The sequence below is a fragment of the Colletotrichum costaricense genome (genome assembly GCF_030867565.1).
Source record: "Colletotrichum costaricense strain IMI 309622 chromosome Unknown Scaffold_5.1, whole genome shotgun sequence".
NCBI classification, from domain to species: Eukaryota; Fungi; Ascomycota; class Sordariomycetes; order Glomerellales; family Glomerellaceae; genus Colletotrichum; species Colletotrichum costaricense.
The window spans coordinates 1,154,984-1,177,403 of NW_026848234.1; the positions used below are offsets into that span (position 1 = coordinate 1,154,984).

Genomic DNA, 22,420 nt, shown 5'->3' on the forward strand with positions numbered 1-22,420 from the left:
AACGATCGGCGGACATTTCGGACAACCAGGATAACCAGGATAATTTCAGGGCTCGGAGCAAACACCCTACTACCGAGATGAAGGCAGGCTTTGAAAAAGGCCCCCTCATTTCGACTATGCCGCTGTGGACTAAGGTTGCGAGCGGGGTTGATTGGACGAGAAACACGACCAAGTTTGGAAGTGTTGCACTCACTGAGACCGTTTCCATCAACATCAACCAACGAACCACGGGTCCTCGAGCCGGAGAGTTATGCAGGCGCGGTATTGGAGGCATGGAGAGAGTCACATTGAACCGAATTGTTCCCCTTTCAGGTTCAGGAGAATGGGGAAATTGAAGAGCAAGAACGAAACCAGGAGACCTCCAAGAGGTGGCCAGAAAACCATCGGCTCGTCGCTCCGCAATCCCACGAACGGTCCACTACCAGGCTAGCTCAACTGGGTTAGTCTTGGGATTAGGAAGGCCCAGACGGACGTTTGTGATGCGGAGAAGCCCCATATATGCGGGGCTATCATCCTAGCCGAACCACTGAGGGTCTGGGAAATCATTGTGGGAAAGCGGGGAAGGTGGGCCTTCCCGGCCCAGTCGCTGCAGCTGTGGCTCGGGGGAAGGAGACGCTTGGAAGGAAGCAGGTGGCAGGTGACTTGCCGTTTTTTGATTTGATCGCCTCATGCCGAACGTCGACGTTCCTTTTTGCGCAGCTTCCTGTCAGATCAGGCGAGAGAACGACACCATCGGACGATAGAGCTCGCGACAGGGCACTGGACATCAAATATCGACTGCGGTCCACGTAGAGTTCGGGTTCTACAGACGGAGAGCCGACACCTCAGATCCAGCCATGAGATATTCAACAGCGTGCTCGGCGTGTCGGTAAGTCAGTCTGCGAATCTCTGCCCTTTGGCCCTGGCCGGCGTCTCCCCTGACCCCTTCGTTCATCGACTTCGAGGCGCATCAGTGGCATCACTACTGACAGCATAACAGCGCACGGCGGAGGAAATGCGAGGTTCCTATCGGTGGCGGGCAGTGCACTTACTGTGCGGCCCAGAACATTGCCTGCTCGAGGGCTGGTACCATAATTCAGCCCAAGGCGGCTCCCATCAGCCCCATATCCATCACAACACCAAAGACGCCGACAGTCACCGAGATCATCCTTTCCAGCCCGCCAGGCATCACTCCTTCAGCTGCTGTTGCAGACAAGGCGCTCTGCTTCGAGCTTGTGGAGTTGTACTTCAAGTACATCCACGATCAGCTTCACTCCCTCTTCCACAGGCCCAGCTTTATGCTGGATCTACACGAGGGAACCGCCCCTCTGGTACTTGTCTACGGAATGATGGCATTGTCAGCGCGATTTTCGTCGAATTCCATATTCAACGGGATATCACCTATGTCGCGAGGCGAGCTTTTTGCCAATGAGGGAAATCTACTACTCAACTTGCGCGACGTTTCACTTACCACGGCACAAGCATGCGTGTTGCTGGGCGCGTACTCCATCGTGGAGGGCGAAGCTGGAGCAGAAACCATCTTCTATTCGGCGGCTTGCAGGATAGCCAACTATCTCGATCTACCCAACCTGCCAACCCCAGATCCGCTCCAGAGAGAGATCCACATCAGAGGTAGAAAATCCGCCTTATGAAGTATGCCACGGTATTGATACTGACCGTTTAAAGTGTATTGGTCTCTTTGTATGATCGACGTGTGGTCATCCACTGGTGTCAATCTACCACGCCTCATGGACCGTCGAATGGATGTCCCGTTGCCCATGAACGAGTCAACTTTTCTCAACATGACCCGGGCAAACAACAACCACTTTGACTTCATTCTCTCACCAAATCGTGAAGACTCACTGATCGCACAAATGATCAAGCTGAACAGCATTCTGATGAGGGTCAATGACGCCATCAAGAGTCTCACATCTGACGTTGACGTGACCAATATCGACGAGACTGTGTCTCAACTGTCGCAAGAGCTGGAAGCTTGGGAGGTGGCCCTACCCCATAATCTTCGCGATACCCCAAGTAACCTCCATGCCTTCGCCTCTCAAGGCCTTGGGCGGATCTTCATTGCCGTGCACACTGGCCACTATCACTACAGTCAACTACTGTACTACCAGTACCTAGATGAAGTTCAGCGCTTCCCTACTTCACCAACAGCACAGATGTTCGCGCGCAAATGCAAGGAGAACGCTATCTCCATGTCACGTATCATCGATCTCGCAAACACAACACCTGGCTGTGACGCCAAATTCAACATGCTCGGACACATCATTGTCATCACATCTTCAATCTTTATCCACACTCTGCTGTTCGAGACAGACGAAGCTGAGATTGCAAATGCCCGTGCTACGCTAGAGCGTCATTTCAATACCCTCGTCGCTTTGCGGGCGTACTGGCCAGCACTGGAGGTGTGCTTCGCACGGCTCAAGACGTTCCATGAGCTATGTCGCAAGAGTATGAACACCAGCTATCGCATGGATCGGTGGATGTTACGGTTTTTGACTGAGTTTGCGCGACCAATAGACGAGAAGGAGCGTGACGAGGATGGCCACATGGACTTAGATCGCTGGAGTGTGGGTAACATCGGCATCAGTCCCGAGAACTGGGCATAGCAGTGCAAGGGCTCGGACGCATAAGCTTCAAAGCACGTCCTTATCGGCTGGGCATCCGAGAGCATGTCGAAACGAAGCAAATGCAGCAACAGATTCAGAAAGTCCACCTCCACGTCGCAGTGGTTGAGCGGCAATGCGTTGTAACAACCTACCAGCATGTTGACGATGAAAGACACTGATTAGTTATGCCTGCTCGGCTGGGGTACGAGCCGAAGTTACATCGTCAGAGACGTCGATCTCGCAGAGAGCGGGTACAGAAACCGTCCGAACCGAAGCCAATCCGGCCCTTCCTAATGCCAACAACAATAGCCCAGTCTAGCCAGATGTATGGTTAAGGGGGCGGGAGGGCCCGAATTGTGCCTCGATCCTAATCAATCGAAAGATACCCAATCGCAAGATTGATTAAACGACGAGTCAAGCGGTCCAAAAGGAGGTGGGCAGGGTCTTGTGATGATCCAATATGCAAGGTTTAACGGAAAGTAATGTGGGATGATTTGTGTCATCCAAAGGGTGAATAACACGCTATCAAACTTTGATGTTTTCTCGGAAGAACATGCCGTGGGGTACACAATGGGGTGTGCACGTGGGATCGAACATTTCTACAGTTCTACAATGGTAAACAGATCGCCGAGGACCGAGAAACTTTGGGTTAGCTGCAAAGATGTATGATTTGATCCCGAAAATGTCTACTTCCATGCGAGCAGTACTTGGCACGCCCTCGACACGGATACCAACTCGAGTTGCCGAGTCGAGGGCTACCGGTGGGCATCTCAATCCACCCTCATTCTCAACTTTTTACTGTTATCCTTTCACTTGACTTCCTCTGGTGCATGCTGCCTATCACCAGCATCCTCCTCATCAACGACCTTGGCCGCGTTGATCTGTACCTCGGATCTCGGATAATCTCCAAAGTGCCTCACCGGCACGCCGTCGTGAAACATGCGATCAATCTCCTCCAGACTCCTCCCCTTACACTCTGGTACACAGAAAAAGACAAACAACGCCGAGCAGACGGCGATGCTGCCAAAGATGAAGCCGACTTTGCTCTGTAGCGCGGCGTAGGGTGCGTTGAGGAGATAGGGCAGGGTGAAGTTAACGAGGAAGTTCATGAAGATGTTGACGAGAGAGGAGACGCGCTGAGAACGGTCGCGGAGGCGGAGTGCTGGGACTTCGGTCACCACTACGTAGGTTAGGGGACCCCATCCTAGACCGAAGCCGGCGCCGACTGTGGGGAGGGTTAGTAGACTGTGAATGTACTCATCGTCGGTTTTGGATTTGAATCATTCTTACATAGAAGGAGCATGCCGACCATGCCTGACTTATTGGCGTTGGGTACAGGCCTTGGTACGCCGAGGCCGGCCATCGTGTATAGTGCAACTGTCTGAACCGCAGCACCAACAAGTAGAATTTTGCTTGCAAAGAATGTTAGTATCACATCAAGCATCAGTGAAGAGTAAGCTCTCCTACCGTCGCCCAACCCGATCCGTCAAGAACAAACACGTAATAATCAACCCCGTCGTCAGCGCCGACGACCCCAGCGTGACATCGAACGGGTTTAAAGTGCCAAGCGACTTTACCCAGACGGCACCGTACTGCGATGCGAACGCCTGGCCCGTTGCCTGCTGGAAGAAGGACATGCCGACGGCGATGGCGGTGCGTTTGCGGTTCACGCCCTGGAAGAGCTCCTTTGTACGGCCTTGCTCGGGTTCATCAAGGAGGGATTGTTGGATCTTTGCGAACTCGTTGGAGATGTCGTTCTCGGACATGGTTCCTTCGCGGAGGAGGTGGTGGGCATTTCTGGCTTCTTCGACGCGGTCTCGGAGAAGGAGCCAGCGGGGAGACTAGTGAAGGAGTTAGGAGGTCAAGATAGCCAAGATGAAGGATGGGAAGCTTCGGGTAAGTCTACCTCTGGAATGAACCAGATTAAAGCTAGTACAATTGATGGGATAACGTAGAAGAGGCCGAAGGGGATTCTATAGGCTCGACTGTCTTGGAAGCTCGATGTTCCTCGGCAGATGGAGTTGATGACAAGGCCACCAAGCTATACTCTGGGGATCAGCAACTGCTAAACGGAATAGGGGGTCGTGTCATGGAGGTGTGCGTACGCCAATGGAGAGTTGGTATGTTCCAACGACCATTCCTCGAACTGGAGCGGGGACGATTTCTGACTGATATACGGGAACCACAGCCAGTTCGAATCCAACGTAGACATCTGTAACCTGTCAATGAGTGGTCCGCAGCTAGGGTTACGTTTCCTCATACAGTTCAGGATTCTGCCTACAAGAATTTGTTCCTTCGTCGTGGATGTGACCACGACCGTGGCACTAATCAGGGCGTATACGCTCATAACGATCATAGTCGTGCGACGACCGAAGCGTGCACTAGTCAGACTTCCAATCACAAGGCCTGAGATACCATGTTAGTGGCCATCATCATCCACTTGCCCTCGAGCACCCGAGCTGTAAGTCTCCAGGGTATCAACGTACCGGCAGCAAAGCCAATGTAATTCAGACTATTCAGCAACGACAAGAAGTATGTCGGAATCTTCCACTGCCTTGTCGCGTCGTCGTACTCGCCAAACTGCCTTTCAAAGGCGTCCATGGCCTGTGTCGAGGTGAAGGCCTGATTGTCGAAGCCATAGTTGAACTGCGACACGGCAATGAGGAACACGGAGGCAAAGAGCCTCTTGTTGAAGTGCTGTGTCACCGATTTGATGCCCATGATAGATGATGATTATCGAATGAGCTCGAATTGATCCAGGGATTCGACGTCGTTCATCGTAGTTTCGAAGTCGGGGTGGGAGGGAGTTGAGTTATATGGCGGTTACATTTTCGAGCCTTTGCTGCACTAACAAGCATCTGTGGTATGTCGCCATGTCACGACGCTAATAGTAAACCGAAGCCAGGGACGTGGGATTCGTGATTAGTGCTTCGTGGTGGAGACTTTGGAAGCATAGAAAGTCTGGAGAAAGCGAGTTGCAAACTGCTTGCAGGTGGTTCGTGACAGCGGATCTCGGCGGATGCGGTGTTGGTAGGGGTCAGATGTTCCGCGAGGTGGTGCGAGCGAGATCCGGCGAGATGCGGTGGAGACCCACTCGTTCTTCTATACATCATCTTGGCCCCGTCTTGCGTGCTTGGGCTGGCCAGCTTGAGGCTAGCTCAGTAAGTAGGTCTTAACTTCTGAATTTCGGGAAAGTGTGGTTGTTCCGGCTGCAATTCTCCGTCGTTGGATATGTCGTATGGCATCTACTGTGCAGGTCTAATCCGGAAAGTACGATTGTCTTCAAATTATAACTTAGGTTGCTATTCTCATGCCTGCGCTTTCTCAGACGTTGGCGGGATCCGGATCCATGTATCCCGACAAAAACCAACTCAGCTCACCACTCATGTCGAACTGCGAAGGGGCTACAAAGTAATCTGGTGCCAGCTGGTTTTCTGCAAAACCGGACCATGTAAGCGGCCCATCCAGATTGGAGCCAATGTCATTGAGACCAGCCGCACTGGCTAGAGAGGCCGGGTAGATGTCGACAGAGTCCGTCATTGGCATGTCCGTCGTTTCTGAAGTCTGGAGGATCGAAGGCGTTTGAGGAGGGTCGGAGTGCTGTAGCGCGACTTCGTCCGCAGTCTTGGCGTTGCTGTCGAAGCTCTGAGATAACGGATGATATCTGCTCAGCAAGTTGTTCCGCTGGACTTCGCTGCTGACTGGCGCGAGCTCCTGTGCCTCTGCGTCGTTTTGTCTTCTGTTTTTATCGGCTTCGACCATCTTTTCGACGTCTTGCTGTAGTACCGCGATGATGGGCACGATCTTGGCCATGTCGTCCAGCAAGGTGATGTTGCTCTGGCACAGAGCCTCCACTGCCTCGTCATTGAGCTCCGCCGTCTCGCCGGTGATCGGGTCGATAAGGCCATCATACAGCTTGCACCGTCGCGCCGTGAGGAGAGTTTTGGTACACTGGTGGACCATGCTACCGTACCCCAGACGGAGGGGGATACGCGTCTGCTTTGACTGCAGGGCACCCTTGGCTCGAAGGTTCTGGAGATGCTCCCACAGTCTCGCTTGACGTAGAGCGTGGGATACCGCAAGTGCGCGCCACTCCGATACAAAGTCTGGCGGGGCGCTCGCGAGGAATTTCGGCGATGCGCTCTCTCTGTACGCGGCTGGGAGTGCGACGCGGAAGAGGTCGCAGGCGCACTGGAGGTACCACGAGTTGAGAGTGAGGTAAGATGAGAACTCTGATGTGGTTGAATGGGAGAACATGTTGAGCTCACTCAGTTGTAGGTGTTTTGGTGTATTTTTGAGGAAGAATCGTAAACGGTCACGTAGGTCTTTCATGGTTGTGACTGCTTTGGAGACCGCTGCTGGAGAGTGGTCTGAGTGACTATCTATGACGATTCTCTTTGTTAACCTGTGGGCGTCAGTAAAAACTTTGCCATTGAGAAAGGAAGGTTTCCAAATGCCTACCGCAGTATCTCACAGCGAAGCGGCAATAGCATGATCAAGTAGGCATTAGGCCCAGCTTCATGAGATGCGAGTGCCTCCACACCGTCACTTAGCCTGCCCGTTGGCTTCATCAGCCCATGACAGAAAGCATGCTCCGAGTTCGGTAACGAAGTCCTCATCCACCGATCTGGCAACGAGGTGAACTCATCCAGACCCGCCGAGAGCATCTTATCCATACTCCACACATGCCACACCAGTCGCCGCTCACACTCACGCTTGATGAGCGCGGCGGTGGTATCATTCTCAGCGGCTGGTCTCTCGTCGTTGAGTTGGAATGAGACTGCTAACCTCGCGGCCATGCTGATGAGCAGCCACATCTTGCCGAACTGCCTGTAGGCGAAGTTTTGAAACATGGAGAGGATTAGAAGCTGGATGTTGAGCACCTTGAAGACATTGAGGTTGCCGAAAATGTAGGCGTCTACTTCTTTAGCCCACTGGACGGATAGGACTCGCGACTCGCGCGAGCGGGAGACGAACATTGCTGCAGTCGCGCATATCGATGTGCAAAGGATGGGCGGTAGCTTTCCGGCATAAAATTCTTCCATTACGGATGGCCGGTGAAAGAAATCATGGCCTATTGGATAGACGTGGTCAAAGTACGCCTCGAGATGCTGACGGATCACGTCTGTACTGAGGAGAGCGTGATCTAGGGCAGTATTCAGAGATACCCTGCCGACGCCGTACCGTTGGTTCAGTGTAGACTCTGCCTCATAGGAGGCGCTCTGGCTGAGAGTGCTGCTTGATTCTGGAGAAGCAGACTGTTGCTGTTGTCCGCTGACATGTCTGCTCTTACGCCTTGATGCCGATGATGGATATACACATGATAGGTTCCTCCGATTGCAATGGAAGCATTGCGGGCGATGACCGGAGCACTTCGCCTTTTGAACACGGCACTCCGTACATGCGGCCGCGATGCGCCGACGTTTGGTCCCGGCTTCCGTCAGCGCGTCTGTCGGGGCTGAAAGTCCTTGTGGATTCGGGACTTCTGGTGACAGGTAGATTTCCGAGTAGTTGAATGTACAGTCAAGTCTTAGTCGACGACAGTTCTCACATGGTTCAGGACCCCCAGTGCATTTGACCTGACCATTGTCAGTATGCTTGCCCATCATGTGCAGAGGCGGGAACGGGAGGGCCACAATGCGGATGCTTCAATTACCTTTCGGCGCTTACATGTCAAGCACCGGGGTCTAGATATCGGTGCCCGCTCAGGTTCGGCGACCGGACTGGGGCTCGGCATCGTGTCTCGGTCTCCTCCGTTTGACAGGGCGTAGGGTTGAAGAGAAACTCAACCGCCGCGGGGCTCTTGCATCAAAACTTCATTGTCGAGACTCAACGGCGGACCGGGATGCGGAACCCGGAAGAGACCGAGGATAATATGCCCCGGAAACCCCAGTTTTCCCACCGAAATACACTGACGTGCTCAGCATGCGGGGTCGCTCTAAGCCTGTTTGAACGCAACACAGCCCACAACGCATGGAATTCAGCGAATCCGAGGGCGCGAGGGGGCCCGAAGGGGCAGAGCACATCATTGCATTGAAGGATTGCGGAAGAGTTGCTCGACGCAATTGGGCAGTTATTCTAAGCACTGGTGTGAGAGATGGTAATGTCTAAGAATGCCGTGCGATTGTCCTCTGTAGTCAGGTAGGTTTACAACATTGAACACTCTGTTACTACATGCAACGTGTTTTCCCACGCTGTGTTCGATTTCAAGTTGGTGGGCAGGTGGCATGGAAGGACCATGGTCAGCATTCTCCGAGTCATTCGCTCGCGTTTGAGTCGTGGAAAGGCTAACATTGACCGAGTGCGGGTATAACTCATTGCCTGCATTTGCTCTCTGATAATGACATCTCCTCAGAAAAGTTTGTAGCAGAAAACAACAAAGCCAAGCTGGTCGTGGCGTCGCCTCGAAAAACTAACACAGGATGAAGCATCCTTGCATCGACCTCATTTCAAAATCGGAAGACCCATTATCTGGTTTGAATCTCGAGCCTAACTACTGCGATAGATCTCACTCTACGATCTCCTTTGGACAGTCTTTTCCCCCATGACACCACAGAATGAAGACTCAAGCTAGAAACAAATATTCGTCCTGGTAGAAACTTGAGTTGAGATCAAAGTAGGAACGAATAGTATCAAGACTCGTGAGTTATCACACTGACCGGCACTCTGGCAGGCCACCAGGCGGGAAGGAGCAACTGATTGAAAATTGAGAGATTCTATTATTACCTCGCTACTTCTTCAGATCACAAATTCTACACGTCGACCCGGTTTTACTGAGGCCGGGTCTAGAGACTCGAGAGAGAGTTTGAATATGTTGTGCTCAAGGGTCAAATCAAGTGGTGCCAGCTGGTCTGGTAACTAGGGAAGGTGGTTGCACATGAGATAAAGTTCCAGATCACCTACAAGTGATAGTGATTTCGCTTTTTCTCTCATTCTTCGAGTTGACTGAGTTGCCAAGGCTCCGTGCCGGAAGCGGACTGGGTCTGTGTCGGAGCCGACCCGAAGCCTCCGGGTGGAGCTTGCTTCGGGGCATGCAAATTTTGTCGTCCCCATCCCACCAATACCACCAATTTTTCACATTCGAAATTCAATCTCTACCATCCTCGGTCTTTCCATCAACCAGTCAAATTCAGACTTGTCTGCCCGGCTAGCTCAATCGGTAGAGCGTGAGACTCTTAATCTCAAGGTTGTGGGTTCGACCCGTAAGCATATTTAAACCATCGTACACGATACCGACAAATAACTAACTCCCACCAGCCACGTCGGGCTCAATTCCCGTCAGCGATTGACGCATATCTTTTTGTATATTTCGCGCCTTGTGATGTCAACTTCTGTATCGGAGATTCACATCACCTTTGCTTGCTGCCTGACTTGCCTCCCTCTCCTGAGGTGGACTGACATCGTATGGCTACCTTGGTTGACAATGACCATCGTGTTTCTATTTGGTCTGGTATGGGAGTCACTCTCAAGAAGGCAAAGAACTATCTTGACTGCGTTCTTCAGAAGGTCGTCAAAACCAAAAGAGTAAGTTTTCTTCGGGCGTCAACAAATACATCAAGAACATCACACGATAGCTCGGTGTGGGCTACGTTCATTTAAGCTACCTGAAATATCAAGGGCTCAAGATGGGTTCACTCTCCACAAGCACCCAAGCATCCGGGACAACTTCAGGCAACTTCGTTTTGACGCTAAGAATCAAGCCCTCGAAGATATTCAAGGCTTATCAGGAATGTACTGCACAAATCTGCACCTTCGGCCAGTGTTGAGAATACCGGGGAAACTTTCTCTTTGAACATTTGCGTGCACACAACTCTGGTCTTGGGAGCGAAACGCCCGCTGTTCTTTTTCTCAAGCCATTTGTTGGCCCAAACTACCCATGTGATAATCTCAACCGCCCGCTGAAACGCACCTCAGTTGCCAGATGTAGATTGGTCATCACCCATCACAACTTGGCAGGGTGAACTTTGAAGATATTAGGACTGCTTTGCTCCTAGATGAAGAGATGTTAAAGAGAACATACATCTTTCGAAAATCAAAATGTAGTGTACCGATAGTTTCGACACGCTCCTGAAAAACGCTGAGTTGTTCTGCGGATGCATCGTGACTAAGGCAATCATGCACATGGTACTGTATACGATATCGGTTGTTGCCGATTTCCAGATTTTGGACTAAGCAGCAATGAAGGTACTGGACTAATACCGATAAAGCCCCTTAATGTGCAGGAAGTCTTAAATATGAAGGCATCGACTGGAATACTGACTCCTCATCATAGTATTCAAACTTGAAATTAGCTATAGTTATTCCGCTATTACCTTTATAAACTTATAACTACTAAGATATGTAATATTAATACATTATTATATCTTTTTTCAATTGTTTATCAATTTTGGAGTTAGAGCTTGTGTATAAATTTGACTATAATTCCTCGTCAGCGTCGGCGCACGCATCGTCAATCACCGTTGTTGCAAATTCGGCATCCGTCGCTGCGTCCGTCATTCTCAGTCCGCAACCCGAACTCCTTAGTCTCGTGATCACAAGAGACTTGATCTCCTTATCTCTCAGATGTTCCAGTAAGCTAGGAGATTTGAGTGCCGAAAGGTGCCCGAGAATAGGGTAGAAGGCGAGCTCAGAGTCTGCGTCATCGCACAATTCAAAAGGCTCGGGACATTTCGAAGTCTTGAGAATTTCCAAGAGGTCTTGAAAGCTCTCTACGCCTTTGCAGGCGGGAAGGGTGTGCCGTGGGTGTGCCATGGGTGTCGATGAGGCAGTGCATGACGGCGATGCCTTGCAGCTTGGCCCATTTGCGGAATTGGATTGCGATGTCTAGGGCAGCGCCAGCGCCTGAACCAGCGCGACTCTCGACAAAGAGAGAGTACCAATCGAGGAGAAGAAGGGCAGTCTCTGAAGGCCCATAGGCGTTTGGAGAAGAAGGGTTAACGGTGGTAATTGGCATGGTAAGTTCGAAATGGGTCGTTTTGTATTCAATACGACACGTGTTCTGCATAGGTCTTATTTGTTGGAAGAATGAGATTCTTCGATTTTGTATCTGTAGGAGACCTAGCCCGTCTCTTGAGGCTTTAGCTGAGTTTCCGGGCCGATGGTTAACCAGGCTCTGGTGCCCTTCATCTCATTGCGCCGCTGGGTCCGAGCACATCTCGAGGATATCCTTGACCTGCTGGGCATGAAGAAGTGGAATTGCATTGGCATGGCAGAAACCATCAGCGAGACTGTTGCGCGCCAAGATCTCCCACTGTTTCCTGCTCACTCCTACCGACTCGAGACTCTTAGGCATATTGAGCTCGTCAAAGATGGCCCGGAGCATATCGCCTGCGTCGACTTCGCCCTGAGCCAGCCCGTGCTTGTTCAATACTTGAGCGACTTCGGGCTCCGACCACAGCTTATCCACTATGATTGTTTGGCGCTGCGAATTGACCGATGCGTTGTACTTCATGACCGATGGAAGAAGAATACAGGACGTCTGGCCGTGACCAACACCCAGTGGCCCAAGGTTATGGCCGATACCATGTGAAGCGCCACATGGTACATGCACCGCCAGACCCGTCATCGCTTTGTTGCAGCCCAGTTGACCATCAAGCCGTGCGGCCATGTCATTCGGCTCCTTGACATGTCGAAGCAGCGACTTTGTCAATAGACCAAGCCCCTCCAAGCATGCCTCATCCGACTCGGGTTTTGGACGGGAGGAGCATATGTTCTCAACGCAGTGGTCGATGGCCCTGACTCCAGTGCTGCGCCAGACCCAGTCAGGCGTCGAACGGCACAGCTCTGGGTCTAGAATGACAAGTTTGGCAAACATACCAGGATGAGTAAATTGGACTTTCATATGGTTCGCAGGATTCGTGCAGCCGGCAAACTTGGAGTATTCTGCGCCTGACAACGTCGTTGGTATGAAGACCAGTGGGATCGTCGGCGCGTTCCCCAAAGAGGCACCCTCACCTCGAGCAATGGCTCCAAGGTCGGGTTTCAAATAAGAGGCTTCGAGGCGAACGAGATCCTCCACGCTTTCAATGCCATTAGCTAAGGCATAGGTAAGCATTTTGGCCCCATCTGCTAAGCTGCCACCACCGAGGGTGACGATACAATCGGCTGCCGTCTTCCTGATATCTTGTAAGATTGGGATCAAGGCATCGTATGGCGTGTGTGCTGGCATTCCCATCCATGTCCCTGCATGATGATCCTGAAGAGAAGCTTCCAGCTTTTCGAGACTGTCCGAATGGGAAGCTAACCCTTTGGACGCCAAGATATAGATACGTCGGCAACCGAAAGTGCCGGTTATGTGCTTTACGCTAGCTCTCTCGAATGGTAAGCCGTAAGAGACCACTAGAGATTATCTGTTTAGTTATACTGTTCTTCTACGATCTTGCAACGGATTGTGAAAATACTTGTTGGGGGGCGTTCCATGGCGGGGATAGCTGGGAACGCCGGTCGAAAGACCTCATCATTAGATTTGACACTCATTCTGAGTAATTTGATGCGCGAGCGTGTCTTTGGTCGAAAGCCTGCAGTTTCAGTTCAAAAGAAATAGCAGGTCATGCCTCCTGAACTTATACCAGCCGTCTAAGCTGCTTGATTATTGTATCAATACTTCTCGACGTGTTCGGCACCGATTCGGTACCGAAACAGGATCGGCTTGTAGGTACTGATTTCTGTAAATGGATCGACAAAAAGGTTAATTGGGCTGAGGTGCGCCAGGCATCCACGCAGACCTTAGCTTGAGGCTAAGACGTAATGTCGTTCGTACCTGTATTTGGCTGGCGTTTTTATTGGTTGCGAAAGGGCACAAGTGGAAGGCGTATCTGAAAAACGTAACTTGAACACACTGTTGGGCATCCGTGTTTTCATCGAAACGACACTTATTGACCCTTTATTGCTCTCTCTACTTGACTCAAGGCATCATCCGAAAGCTCACGGATGCGTAGTATCTCTCGACTTGTTTCCCATCAAACTCTCGATGACCAATGACAGATATGAGACCCTTGGCAGCGGCTGAAGCGTTGTTTACGACTCTCTGGCTGATCAAGTCACACTGGGACTAGTGGATTTAGGGACCAGCAGCCTTTCCTCCGCCCGTACCTACTTTCCCCGTGGAGAATGGCTCGATCTAGTTTTGATCTCCTACGCTTTATTACTACAGTTTGTTTCTTGCCATTCCTACGCTGAGCGAGTTCGGCCTTTGTTGGATAAATTTACTGAGTATGGCACTGTGAGAGCTTGTGGACTCTACCATCGATGGTAAAAGCGGTAATGTACGATAGTCACGATGTAGGGTGGCGATCAAGTCCTCAATCAACTCAATACCGTCAATTTTGTGGAAGTTACAGTCACGTGCATCAATTCTATCAATTCAATTTCCACCTCGCTTTGATTGCTTCAATTTACTTGGATGCCCTTAACGATGATCACTGGTTGAAACTGTCGGTACTGGCGTCTCAACTGTCGTCACGCCCAATGGACCCCACTACACACTACAACACACCCAGCGCTTCACCGATCAACTTGAAAGTTTTGCCAGACCATTGAATATTCCCTCGAGATTCAGCGTCTTCAACTCAACGCCATAAATTCAATCTGGGGATGTAGTGGTTCAAATCCACAAGCCAAACGCTGAGTAAGTCAACTCAACGCCAGGCGAAGTCGGAATTGATGCAACTGAATTGATCGCCAACCTGTGTTACGATGCGACGAGATGACCTTGGGAACTATCTAACTGGGCAATGAATGTGGGGTATCGCAGAGTAGATGATGTTTGGGCCCAAGAATGTACCATGGGGAGCTGGTGAATTGATAGTTGACGACAAAGATACCCACGAGATGCCAAGGTCTATTTGTTGAAAGAATGAAGCAATTCAAAAGATAAAGGTGGATTTCTCGCCATTCTGGGAGTGGGCGATCGAGAGGGAAGCAAAAGTTTGGATCTACACACCACCACGCATACCAAAGGCAGCAAGGTAACGAGCTTTCCAGCCAGCAGCAAAGCTTATAACTACTGAACGAGACGATCGGATGACCTAGAGAGCTTTCATGACCAGCTTTAGACTACGTTCATTCTCGCGTGATACCTCGCATCCCGGTCATATGTCAGGGCAGGCGTGGACGTCGGTGGTCCTGAGATGCTCTGTTAATTGAAGGCAAAGGTTCCATGAAGCTATTCGTGTCACTTGGGGTCGTAATCAAGTGTCAAATGCCTAGCCGTCACCAACAATTCTCAACCCGTATTCCCAAGGCGGAGGCCGGTGGCTGACAGCCAAAGTCTTTAACTGCCACCATCGCAGCGCTTATACCCAAACAAACAAATCAAATATGAGGTTCATATTTGATTGTTTGACTTATTTGACAAATACTTGATTAATTTGACTAATAACCTGTTTAGAGGTGTAAATGGTATAGTGGGTTCGGGGCCGGAGGCGCCGAATTTTTTAGGCAGGTCCACTTTAATTCCGGAGGTCCGGTGTTCGAATCCGGGTCCGGGCGGCCCCTTTTTTTCCGTATTTTCTCGGTATATTATTGGTATATTCGGGCCCACCCTTAGATTCTAGATTTGATCAAATATACCAAATATACGGGCTGGAATATTTGATTGTTTGACTTGCTGAAATTCCTATATTTGACTGTTTGTTTGACTTATTTGTTTGATTGATTTGAATGGGTATGTGCGCTGCACCATCGTCATGACCCACGAGAACTGTTGTCCAATAAAGCCGATATCATTGACTAGGGCTTATGAAGAAACATCTGGACTTCTCCTCCTAGCTTTGGAAATCACTAAGGCCTAGATTCTCTGCGTATTTGCCTACGGCTGAAAGGCGCCGGGCTGTGGGCAACACTGGCGTGGTATGTTGGTCGCCAGCTGAACCCTGTGGCACTTGGATGCATACAAGGCGGATTCAACTGGTTTGACCTTGGCGAACTCATCATTGTGCATTGTCTCGGCGTCGCAGAGAAGTCCGCCGCTTGTTGCAGCAAACTTGGCATCTGTTAGCTCAGCAACCCGTAGCATCGTGCATCGAGGTAGTCTTTATGTTAGAATGTTCGCTAGGCTGGCAGATAAAAAGATGGGCTTTCAGCGTAGCTGAGCTCTCTATGGATAAGCCCGTCAGATCTTGGTACTAAGGAATGCTTGTCTGACTCAGGATCTCATCATGGACTTCAATGAAGGTTGTTTTTGGTAGGTGTTAGGTATTGTGGGATTGCTCCGTCCTGGCCAATCGCAGCGGACAAAATGGCAGCAAAGGACCTACCATTCTTTGTCGGCTCACCCTAAGCAGGAGCGACCCAGGAAATGCTCAGATCAAAGCAGCGACTACTCAGCATCGTGGGCGAGAAAGGAAACAAAGAGTGTCAGGATTCGAGTGGCATATAGCTTGATTCGAAATGCAGTGTACCCGAAGTTTTGATACGCCACAAAACACCGAATTACTGCCATAGCAGTCATAGATACTGTAAGTACCTACACGACACCGGCGGTAGCCGATCTCCAGATTTTGGATCATGCAGCGTTCAAGGTGAATGAAGTTGAGATGGGCACATCCAGTTGTAATCACTTGATATCGGCAAAGCCCTTGTTATGTCGGAAATCTTCAATGCTTATGGGGGCATCGACTGGAATCCTGACTCCTTATCACGACGGTCGAACCTGAATTTGGCTATGGTCATTCCATTATCACCCTCGTGGACCTACAATCGCCAGAATATCCGTTACTAGCATGTCACTCGGTTTCCCCTCCACAACCCAGTGACACCGAAGTCGGAGCTCACGCACGAATTTGAAGATGGCAAAGGCCCCGGAAATGATCTATCAAACTGCCGATTCTGGCGGTAGCGCAAATGTGGTCAGCACGGCTTCCCCAGTTCTGCGTTGCTCAATCATCAGGCTCTCCCCACGCCTACATACGTCAGACCGCTGAATGTAGAGCGGCAGCATGGGGGATCGCGCTTCAGATGCTCCGTTATGGTAGTCGGAGCTTGTTTGTCACAAGTTGCAGAAGACTGGCTCTTCTGATTTACTATCGGACTATTGACCATGCAGGCTTATCAGTGATCCATCTGCCAACATCCCAGTGCGGGAAGTGGGAAGTGGGGGCCGCTCTACGGAGGACCCTGGTCTCTTCGCACGGAAGTTTGTCGTCTTCAACGGTTTGTTGGTAACTTTGTGTTCGCTCAGACTTCCTTGATGAATGCAAAGCTAAGCCCATCGATAGACAGGGCTTCACTCCAACCATCTGTTTAGTCGATCTGCACCTCATCGCGACTGGAGCGTTCATCCTCAATTCGGGAAAAGTATCCTGCCTTGCCTGCCGGAGGTGATCCCGACACTGCCACGAGAGATAAGCTCGCAACACCAGTGGAATATGACTGCTGAAGGCTCCTCTCGACGATTTTCTATCCTTCCCTACACAGGTGTTGAAGAACGACTTTTCGAGGCCGCCCAAAGCCTTGATAAGGCAATGCGATCCAACACCCGGTAACAAGTCTTGAGTGTAAATCCGGCGAGGTCGAAATTTGAGATTCTTAACTCCCCCGCACGATACTCACAGACGTCGGGTCAACCCCACCTCGAATGCATCCCTGAACCTCCCTTAGAGCTAGGAACCCCTTGCCCTTGACTCCGCATAACTGGACTTCGAGATAAGAAACCTCCATTCAATAACACTACCGCCATGATGGCAACTTCGATTATCGATATGATATCCAGTCCACAATTATTGTCCTATCAGTACAATCTCGGATTCGACTGACAAACTTGGACTGGCGTTATCGAGAGCTCTACCCCAGCTCCATAGCTACGGGCCCGACGCCGTTGGCCCGAGTCAACCGAACACACCGACCTACATCGATCCGCCATCCGAACGATGAAGCAATCGCCAAGACACCAAAGACGGGAGAAAGCAAATAATATCACGCCTTTGTGTTACATACAGCCCCACGGGATGAACGGCATACAGTCTTATCCGTAGGCCGCGGCCCGCGATATCATCGGGCCCTTGCCCTAGCTCGTTCGCAAACCGTCACGACATGGGCGCCACGTTCTGCAGCTCTCGATTGATTATCTCTCGGCGCTCGCTTATGCAGGTCAATCACGGCGTGATAGGTCACTTTCAATACCGCCCAGAAGCCATCGCGGCAACGATAGGTACGCAGCAGCTACCCTGTCTCGAGAAGGCGAACCCCTCTAGAGCCTTCCAATCCTCTGGGACCGAGCTGTTCGAACGAGGTTGCCTCGCTCCTAACTTCCTTTCGCATATTTAGTGGCGCATTCACATACCGAGACCGGTTTAGCTTGCGTGCTGCAGATTATCACAATGTTGATGTCAGTTAATGTTCTAATGGACAACTTGGAGATTGCTCATCAATACAACGCTATCACCGGTGTCGGGGTAATACCAGGTTGAGGATGGCTAAGTCAAGTTACTCAGGTGCAACATCACCAAAAACCTAAGGTTCCACAAGATCTTGAGCTATCTTTCAGCTTTCCATAAAACCTGCTGAGATCCGCCATTGTCGTTACAATGGATCTGCGAAAGATCTCTACGCCTTCCTGAGTCCCAAAGAGTCCCTCAAGATCTAGGATAACATGGGCTTTGCTTCAGTAACTCGAGCCTTTGGCCTGGGAGCACTGCTTCTCCTTGGCTCAGATTTGATCCCTCAAGTTGATGGGCTGCCCAAAACATCATGGGCTCAACAGAGGGCTAAAGGGCATGGCAGGAAAGCCCTGAGCCAGTCTATGAACAAACGTCAGTTCAGCAATGGCAGCGAGCCAGCTGACTGCGTGGTTCACGATCCGATGGACATTGACGCCCCGAAAGACAACATTTGGAGTGGTCTGACAGGCCCTGAAGCTGCTGGTGTAACCGAATGGCTCTTCGCACAGGAAGAGTTGAACCTCACCCTGAGTGACAATGCTACCTCCTGGGATAACACAATGTAAGTTGATTTATAACTAACTCACCTCAAATCGGTCTCCATTCTGACGAAAACACATAGTGTCTTGGTCGAGCTCATGCAGCCAAATAAGTCGGACGCTCTGGCATACATCGACGGCAGCGGCCCTGCTCCAGCCCGATATGCCCACGTCTTACTTGACTTCCGCGCCACTGAGGAGCCTGAGTATCAAGACATTCTAGTCGGCCCATTGCCAGTCACCAATGGCACCACCAAGTGGGAGCGACTGGACTACCCTTACACGCGTAAGACTAGCGGTCGCGTGCGAAACTTGGATGCCGACGACGACGCTATGCAAGAATGGCTCTACGATGTCAGCAATAGCATCGCCGACATCACCAAAGACCTCTGGAACGCCACTGCTCTTGGACTCGAGAACGACACCTTGGAGATCTGGGGTATTGATCCCTACTACCAGGATGACGGCCGCATCCAGCGCTGGGACACTTTCTGGAGTATTCCCGACTCCATCTTCGACGTCGGCTCGATGATGCCTATGGGGCTGTTCTTCATGTCTGACGTTACCGGCCGCGACCCTTCCAAGTGGATTCTGGAGGGGTGGTACTACAACGGCGTCTTCTACGAGACCACAGAGAAATTCCGCACTGCGTACTGGGGCGGCAACATTGAGAAGCTCGGCGGCAACTTTGCTGGAGACTGGTCGGCTACAGATCAACAAGGCCAGGTTCTTCCTATGGACACCATGGCTCCTCCAACTGCGGTTGCTCCCCAAGGTGCCAGATACTCTGTCGACGCTGAGAGGAAGTATGTTGAGTGGATGGGCTGGTCATTCTATGTCGGCTTCAACAGAGATACCGGCATGGCTCTCTATGACATTCGCTACAAGGGTCAGAGGATCTTGTACGAACTTGGTCTCCAGGAAGCTTTGGCTCACTATGCCGGTAAGTTCCATACTGAAAACCCGTGCTAGATGGTCTTCTAACAAACCCTCAGGAAGCGATCCCACCCAGTCTCATGTGGCATACCTTGATACTTACTACGGTTTTGGCCCGTTTGCGTTTGAACTGCTGAAGGGATACGACTGTCCCTCATATGCCACCTATCTCAACTCATCTTTCTACGTTTCCGAGTCAACGCACACGCACCTGAACAGCATCTGCTTGTTTGAGTTCGACGCCGACTACCCCATGGCTCGTCACTCGTCTCAGGACTACGTCACAGCCACCAAGAATGTCTACTTCACCATTCGTTCCGTCTCAACGGTTGGCAATTATGACTACATGTTCAGCTACAGCTTTTTCCTCGACGGCAGCGTCGCGGTAGAAGTCCGTGCCTCCGGCTACATCCAAGCCGCATTCTACGCCAAGAACGACGGCTACGGCTTCAAAATCCACGATCAGCTGTCTGGCAGCATGCACGACCACGTGGTCAACTTCAAGGCTGACTTTGACATCTTTGGCACCGAAAACACGGTCCAGCGCATGCACCAGGTCCCCACGACGCAAGTCTACCCCTGGTCCAAGGGCAAGGCGTTCAACACCATGAAGGTGGAGCGCGAGTTCATCGAGAACGAGGACCAGGGCCGCTTTGATTGGAGCTACAACAACCAGGACCAACTCTTTGTGCTTAACCAGGACGTCAAAAACAAGCACGGCGAGTACCGCGCCTATCGCATCCTGCCGTACACCGGCGCCGCGCATCTGACTGTTAAGGACTCGAATATTCTCAAGAACTCCGCTAAGTGGGCAGTTAACGACATCATGGTGTCGAAGCGCAAGGACACGGAGCCCCGCAGCAGTCACCCATACAACAATCAAGACACTGAGAACCCGCCGATCAACTTTGATGCGTTCTTTGACGGCGAGAGCCTCAACCAGACTGACCTCGTGATGTGGCTCAACCTGGGCATGCATCACGTCCCTCATACTGTGAGTCATCATGTCTTTAGCCGCCCACATCAGACGGGCACTGACTCAATTAACAGGGTGACCTTCCCACTACCGTCTTCACTACGGCTCACTCCGGAATTCAATTCGTAAGTCCAGCCAACTTCAGCAAGTGAGATTATGAGCGCATATTCACCCTGTTACAGATGCCTGCAAACTACTTCGACATTGGCCCGAACGTGGAGACGGTCAACATGGTCCGCATCAATTACTCCAACGGCACCACGACAGACGTCCTCACCTTCAACGCTGAGACGGACACATGTGCGCTCGACTACGAGCCTACGCAGGCTGATCTGTGGACTTACAAAGGCGATGTGGTTGTTCGCAAGTTCCCCTACTTGCCGGATGACCCCTACTATGACACGGATAGCATCTAGATGTTGGCATTCAGCCGACTTGGGTAATATTAATGATGTTGAATGATTGGTCACGATATAATGACAAAGAGGGATAGATAGGAGGGGTAGGCTACAGTGGCAGTTGAAATACAGAAATAGTACAGACTACCTGACATGTCATCTTGCAGTTTACGCGGACTAGAAACGAAAGAGTCTTTTGGGATATCTTCAGCAAGGCTTCGGGCATGGTCGAATAGGAGTGAAGCCATCACACGGCGGAGGTCTAAAAGGAATCAAGGACCGAAAAGCCTGAATCCTTCGAGAAGGCTATCATAGCCGTGTGTTGGCTTACGTTCTGCAACACCAGGCTACGTTGGTTCTTCAGAAATTGAACCCTCAAATTGAATGATCATGTCACCAGTAAAGGCAAGGGGGCGGCACAAGCATTAAGGCGTAGCATCGCGGCTTACTGAGCTAATGTGTAGTGGACGCTCATTGCTGACGACTATTTGGAGAAAGTTTTGGGGTTACATGGCATTTTGTTCAACCCCAACGATCAGATCTGAGAAGGCGGTTGGCTCAAGATTGAGAATCTCGTCCAAAAAAGAAAAAAAAAGCGCGGGAAGGATTTTGAGTGGTGAGAGGAGAGACGCCGTCAGGTACGACTCTCGTGCGCTGGTCCAATGGGGTTCCGATAGGTCTTTGACGCGGTGAAGATTTTACCCGAAATAGCAGCGGCACGTCGGGGGCTAATTTTCCCGCGTGGTGCGATACGTACCACCTCCCGACCTCTGGGCCCCCTCCCATGCTCACATCTGCGCATCATCTCACCATCCTTGTCTTTTCATCCTGGCACCGATCGAACCATCTGGTATCACCACTTTGACCAAGAAAAAAAAAGCTGAATGAGAATCGCCTCGGAAACGGCAGCATTTCCAAGACTCGACAAGGGCACCCGTCGAACCCAGCAACCAGGTGGGGATTTGCGGCCCAAGAAAGATGCCCGACTGGCCTCTGATCAATGATTGATCAGCGCTGATCGTCCGGAGGGGGCTCCGCGAGGAATTCTCGGTTGTTGGCCATTGACTCAGCCAAGTCACCGCAGTCATCCCAGCCGGCACCCATTACTCAACTTCCCCGGGGCATTCACGCCTGGGTCCAGGTCACGAACGCTGATCCGGGTCGTGTCGCACTTGACTACGCTGTAGGGCAAGACGGTATCGGTCAATGACGATAAGCGACGTTCGATAATGCCGCCGATATGTTCCTCCTCGCCAGGCGACAGGCGGAAAATGAGGCGTTCTGTTGCCTCCCTCCCTTGCTCCATCGCCAAGTGGCTGGTTCACGCCTCGGACGTGCAGATTCGGCTACCCCTTGCGGCCCTGGGGTCTTGGGCCCGGTAGACGCGACGTAAGTCATCCATCTACGATCTACTCACCTAGGCAGTAGTCATATTTCCCGATGCGAGTGCCGACAGCCGCGCTGTTCTCAAAATACCTGCCCGTCAGCATGACTACCTTTTGGTGTCGCGTCAAATTAGTCGGCGGCTCCTCCAAATGACACGCGCCAGCGCCTGTCACCATGCCACCGAACAAAGCACTTTAGGGTTCCG

The 22,420-nt window shown here is 51.3% G+C and overlaps 7 protein-coding genes across 7 annotated transcripts, besides 1 other annotated feature; 3 read left to right on the forward strand and 4 right to left on the reverse strand.

Annotated features, from left to right (window-relative positions):
* Positions 1 to 836: 836 nt before the first annotated feature.
* Positions 837 to 2,603, forward strand: CCOS01_05533 (fungal specific transcription factor; the record flags this gene model as incomplete). Its single annotated transcript, XM_060453712.1, has 3 exons — positions 837 to 868; positions 980 to 1,611; positions 1,666 to 2,603. The coding sequence occupies 3 exons, from the start codon at positions 837 to 839 to the stop codon at positions 2,601 to 2,603; spliced, it is 1,602 nt and encodes a 533-aa protein (XP_060315484.1).
* An 809-nt stretch (positions 2,604 to 3,412) lies between these two features.
* CCOS01_05534 (sugar transporter) lies at positions 3,413 to 5,324 on the reverse strand (the record flags this gene model as incomplete). The annotated part of the gene is made up of 7 exons (XM_060453713.1): positions 3,413 to 3,828; positions 3,894 to 4,015; positions 4,071 to 4,444; positions 4,510 to 4,644; positions 4,709 to 4,815; positions 4,866 to 5,009; positions 5,090 to 5,324. The coding sequence occupies 7 exons, from the start codon at positions 5,322 to 5,324 to the stop codon at positions 3,413 to 3,415; spliced, it is 1,533 nt and encodes a 510-aa protein (XP_060315485.1).
* A 603-nt stretch (positions 5,325 to 5,927) lies between these two features.
* CCOS01_05535 (uncharacterized protein) lies at positions 5,928 to 8,212 on the reverse strand (the record flags this gene model as incomplete). Its single annotated transcript, XM_060453714.1, has 2 exons — positions 5,928 to 7,008; positions 7,065 to 8,212. 2 exons carry the CDS (start codon positions 8,210 to 8,212, stop codon positions 5,928 to 5,930), a joined length of 2,229 nt encoding a protein of 742 aa, XP_060315486.1.
* Positions 8,213 to 11,253: 3,041 nt separating this feature from the next.
* CCOS01_05536 (uncharacterized protein) lies at positions 11,254 to 11,556 on the reverse strand (the record flags this gene model as incomplete). Its single annotated transcript, XM_060453715.1, has 1 exon — positions 11,254 to 11,556. One exon carries the CDS (start codon positions 11,554 to 11,556, stop codon positions 11,254 to 11,256), a length of 303 nt encoding a protein of 100 aa, XP_060315487.1.
* Positions 11,557 to 11,730: 174 nt separating this feature from the next.
* On the reverse strand, positions 11,731 to 13,079 carry CCOS01_05537 (alcohol dehydrogenase; the record flags this gene model as incomplete). The annotated part of the gene is made up of 2 exons (XM_060453716.1): positions 11,731 to 12,826; positions 12,967 to 13,079. The coding sequence occupies 2 exons, from the start codon at positions 13,077 to 13,079 to the stop codon at positions 11,731 to 11,733; spliced, it is 1,209 nt and encodes a 402-aa protein (XP_060315488.1).
* Positions 13,080 to 13,712: 633 nt separating this feature from the next.
* Positions 13,713 to 13,781: a sequence feature (Short protein (CCOS01_05538, KAK1530435.1) was converted to a misc_feature.).
* Positions 13,782 to 15,031: 1,250 nt separating this feature from the next.
* Positions 15,032 to 15,157, forward strand: CCOS01_05539 (uncharacterized protein; the record flags this gene model as incomplete). The annotated part of the gene is made up of 1 exon (XM_060453717.1): positions 15,032 to 15,157. A coding segment is annotated over one exon (126 nt), but the record flags the coding sequence as incomplete, so codon positions are not given.
* A 3,035-nt stretch (positions 15,158 to 18,192) lies between these two features.
* Positions 18,193 to 20,847, forward strand: CCOS01_05540 (copper amine oxidase; the record flags this gene model as incomplete). The annotated part of the gene is made up of 5 exons (XM_060453718.1): positions 18,193 to 18,542; positions 18,603 to 19,462; positions 19,515 to 20,449; positions 20,506 to 20,556; positions 20,614 to 20,847. The coding sequence occupies 5 exons, from the start codon at positions 18,193 to 18,195 to the stop codon at positions 20,845 to 20,847; spliced, it is 2,430 nt and encodes an 809-aa protein (XP_060315490.1).
* Positions 20,848 to 22,420: the final 1,573 nt, after the last annotated feature.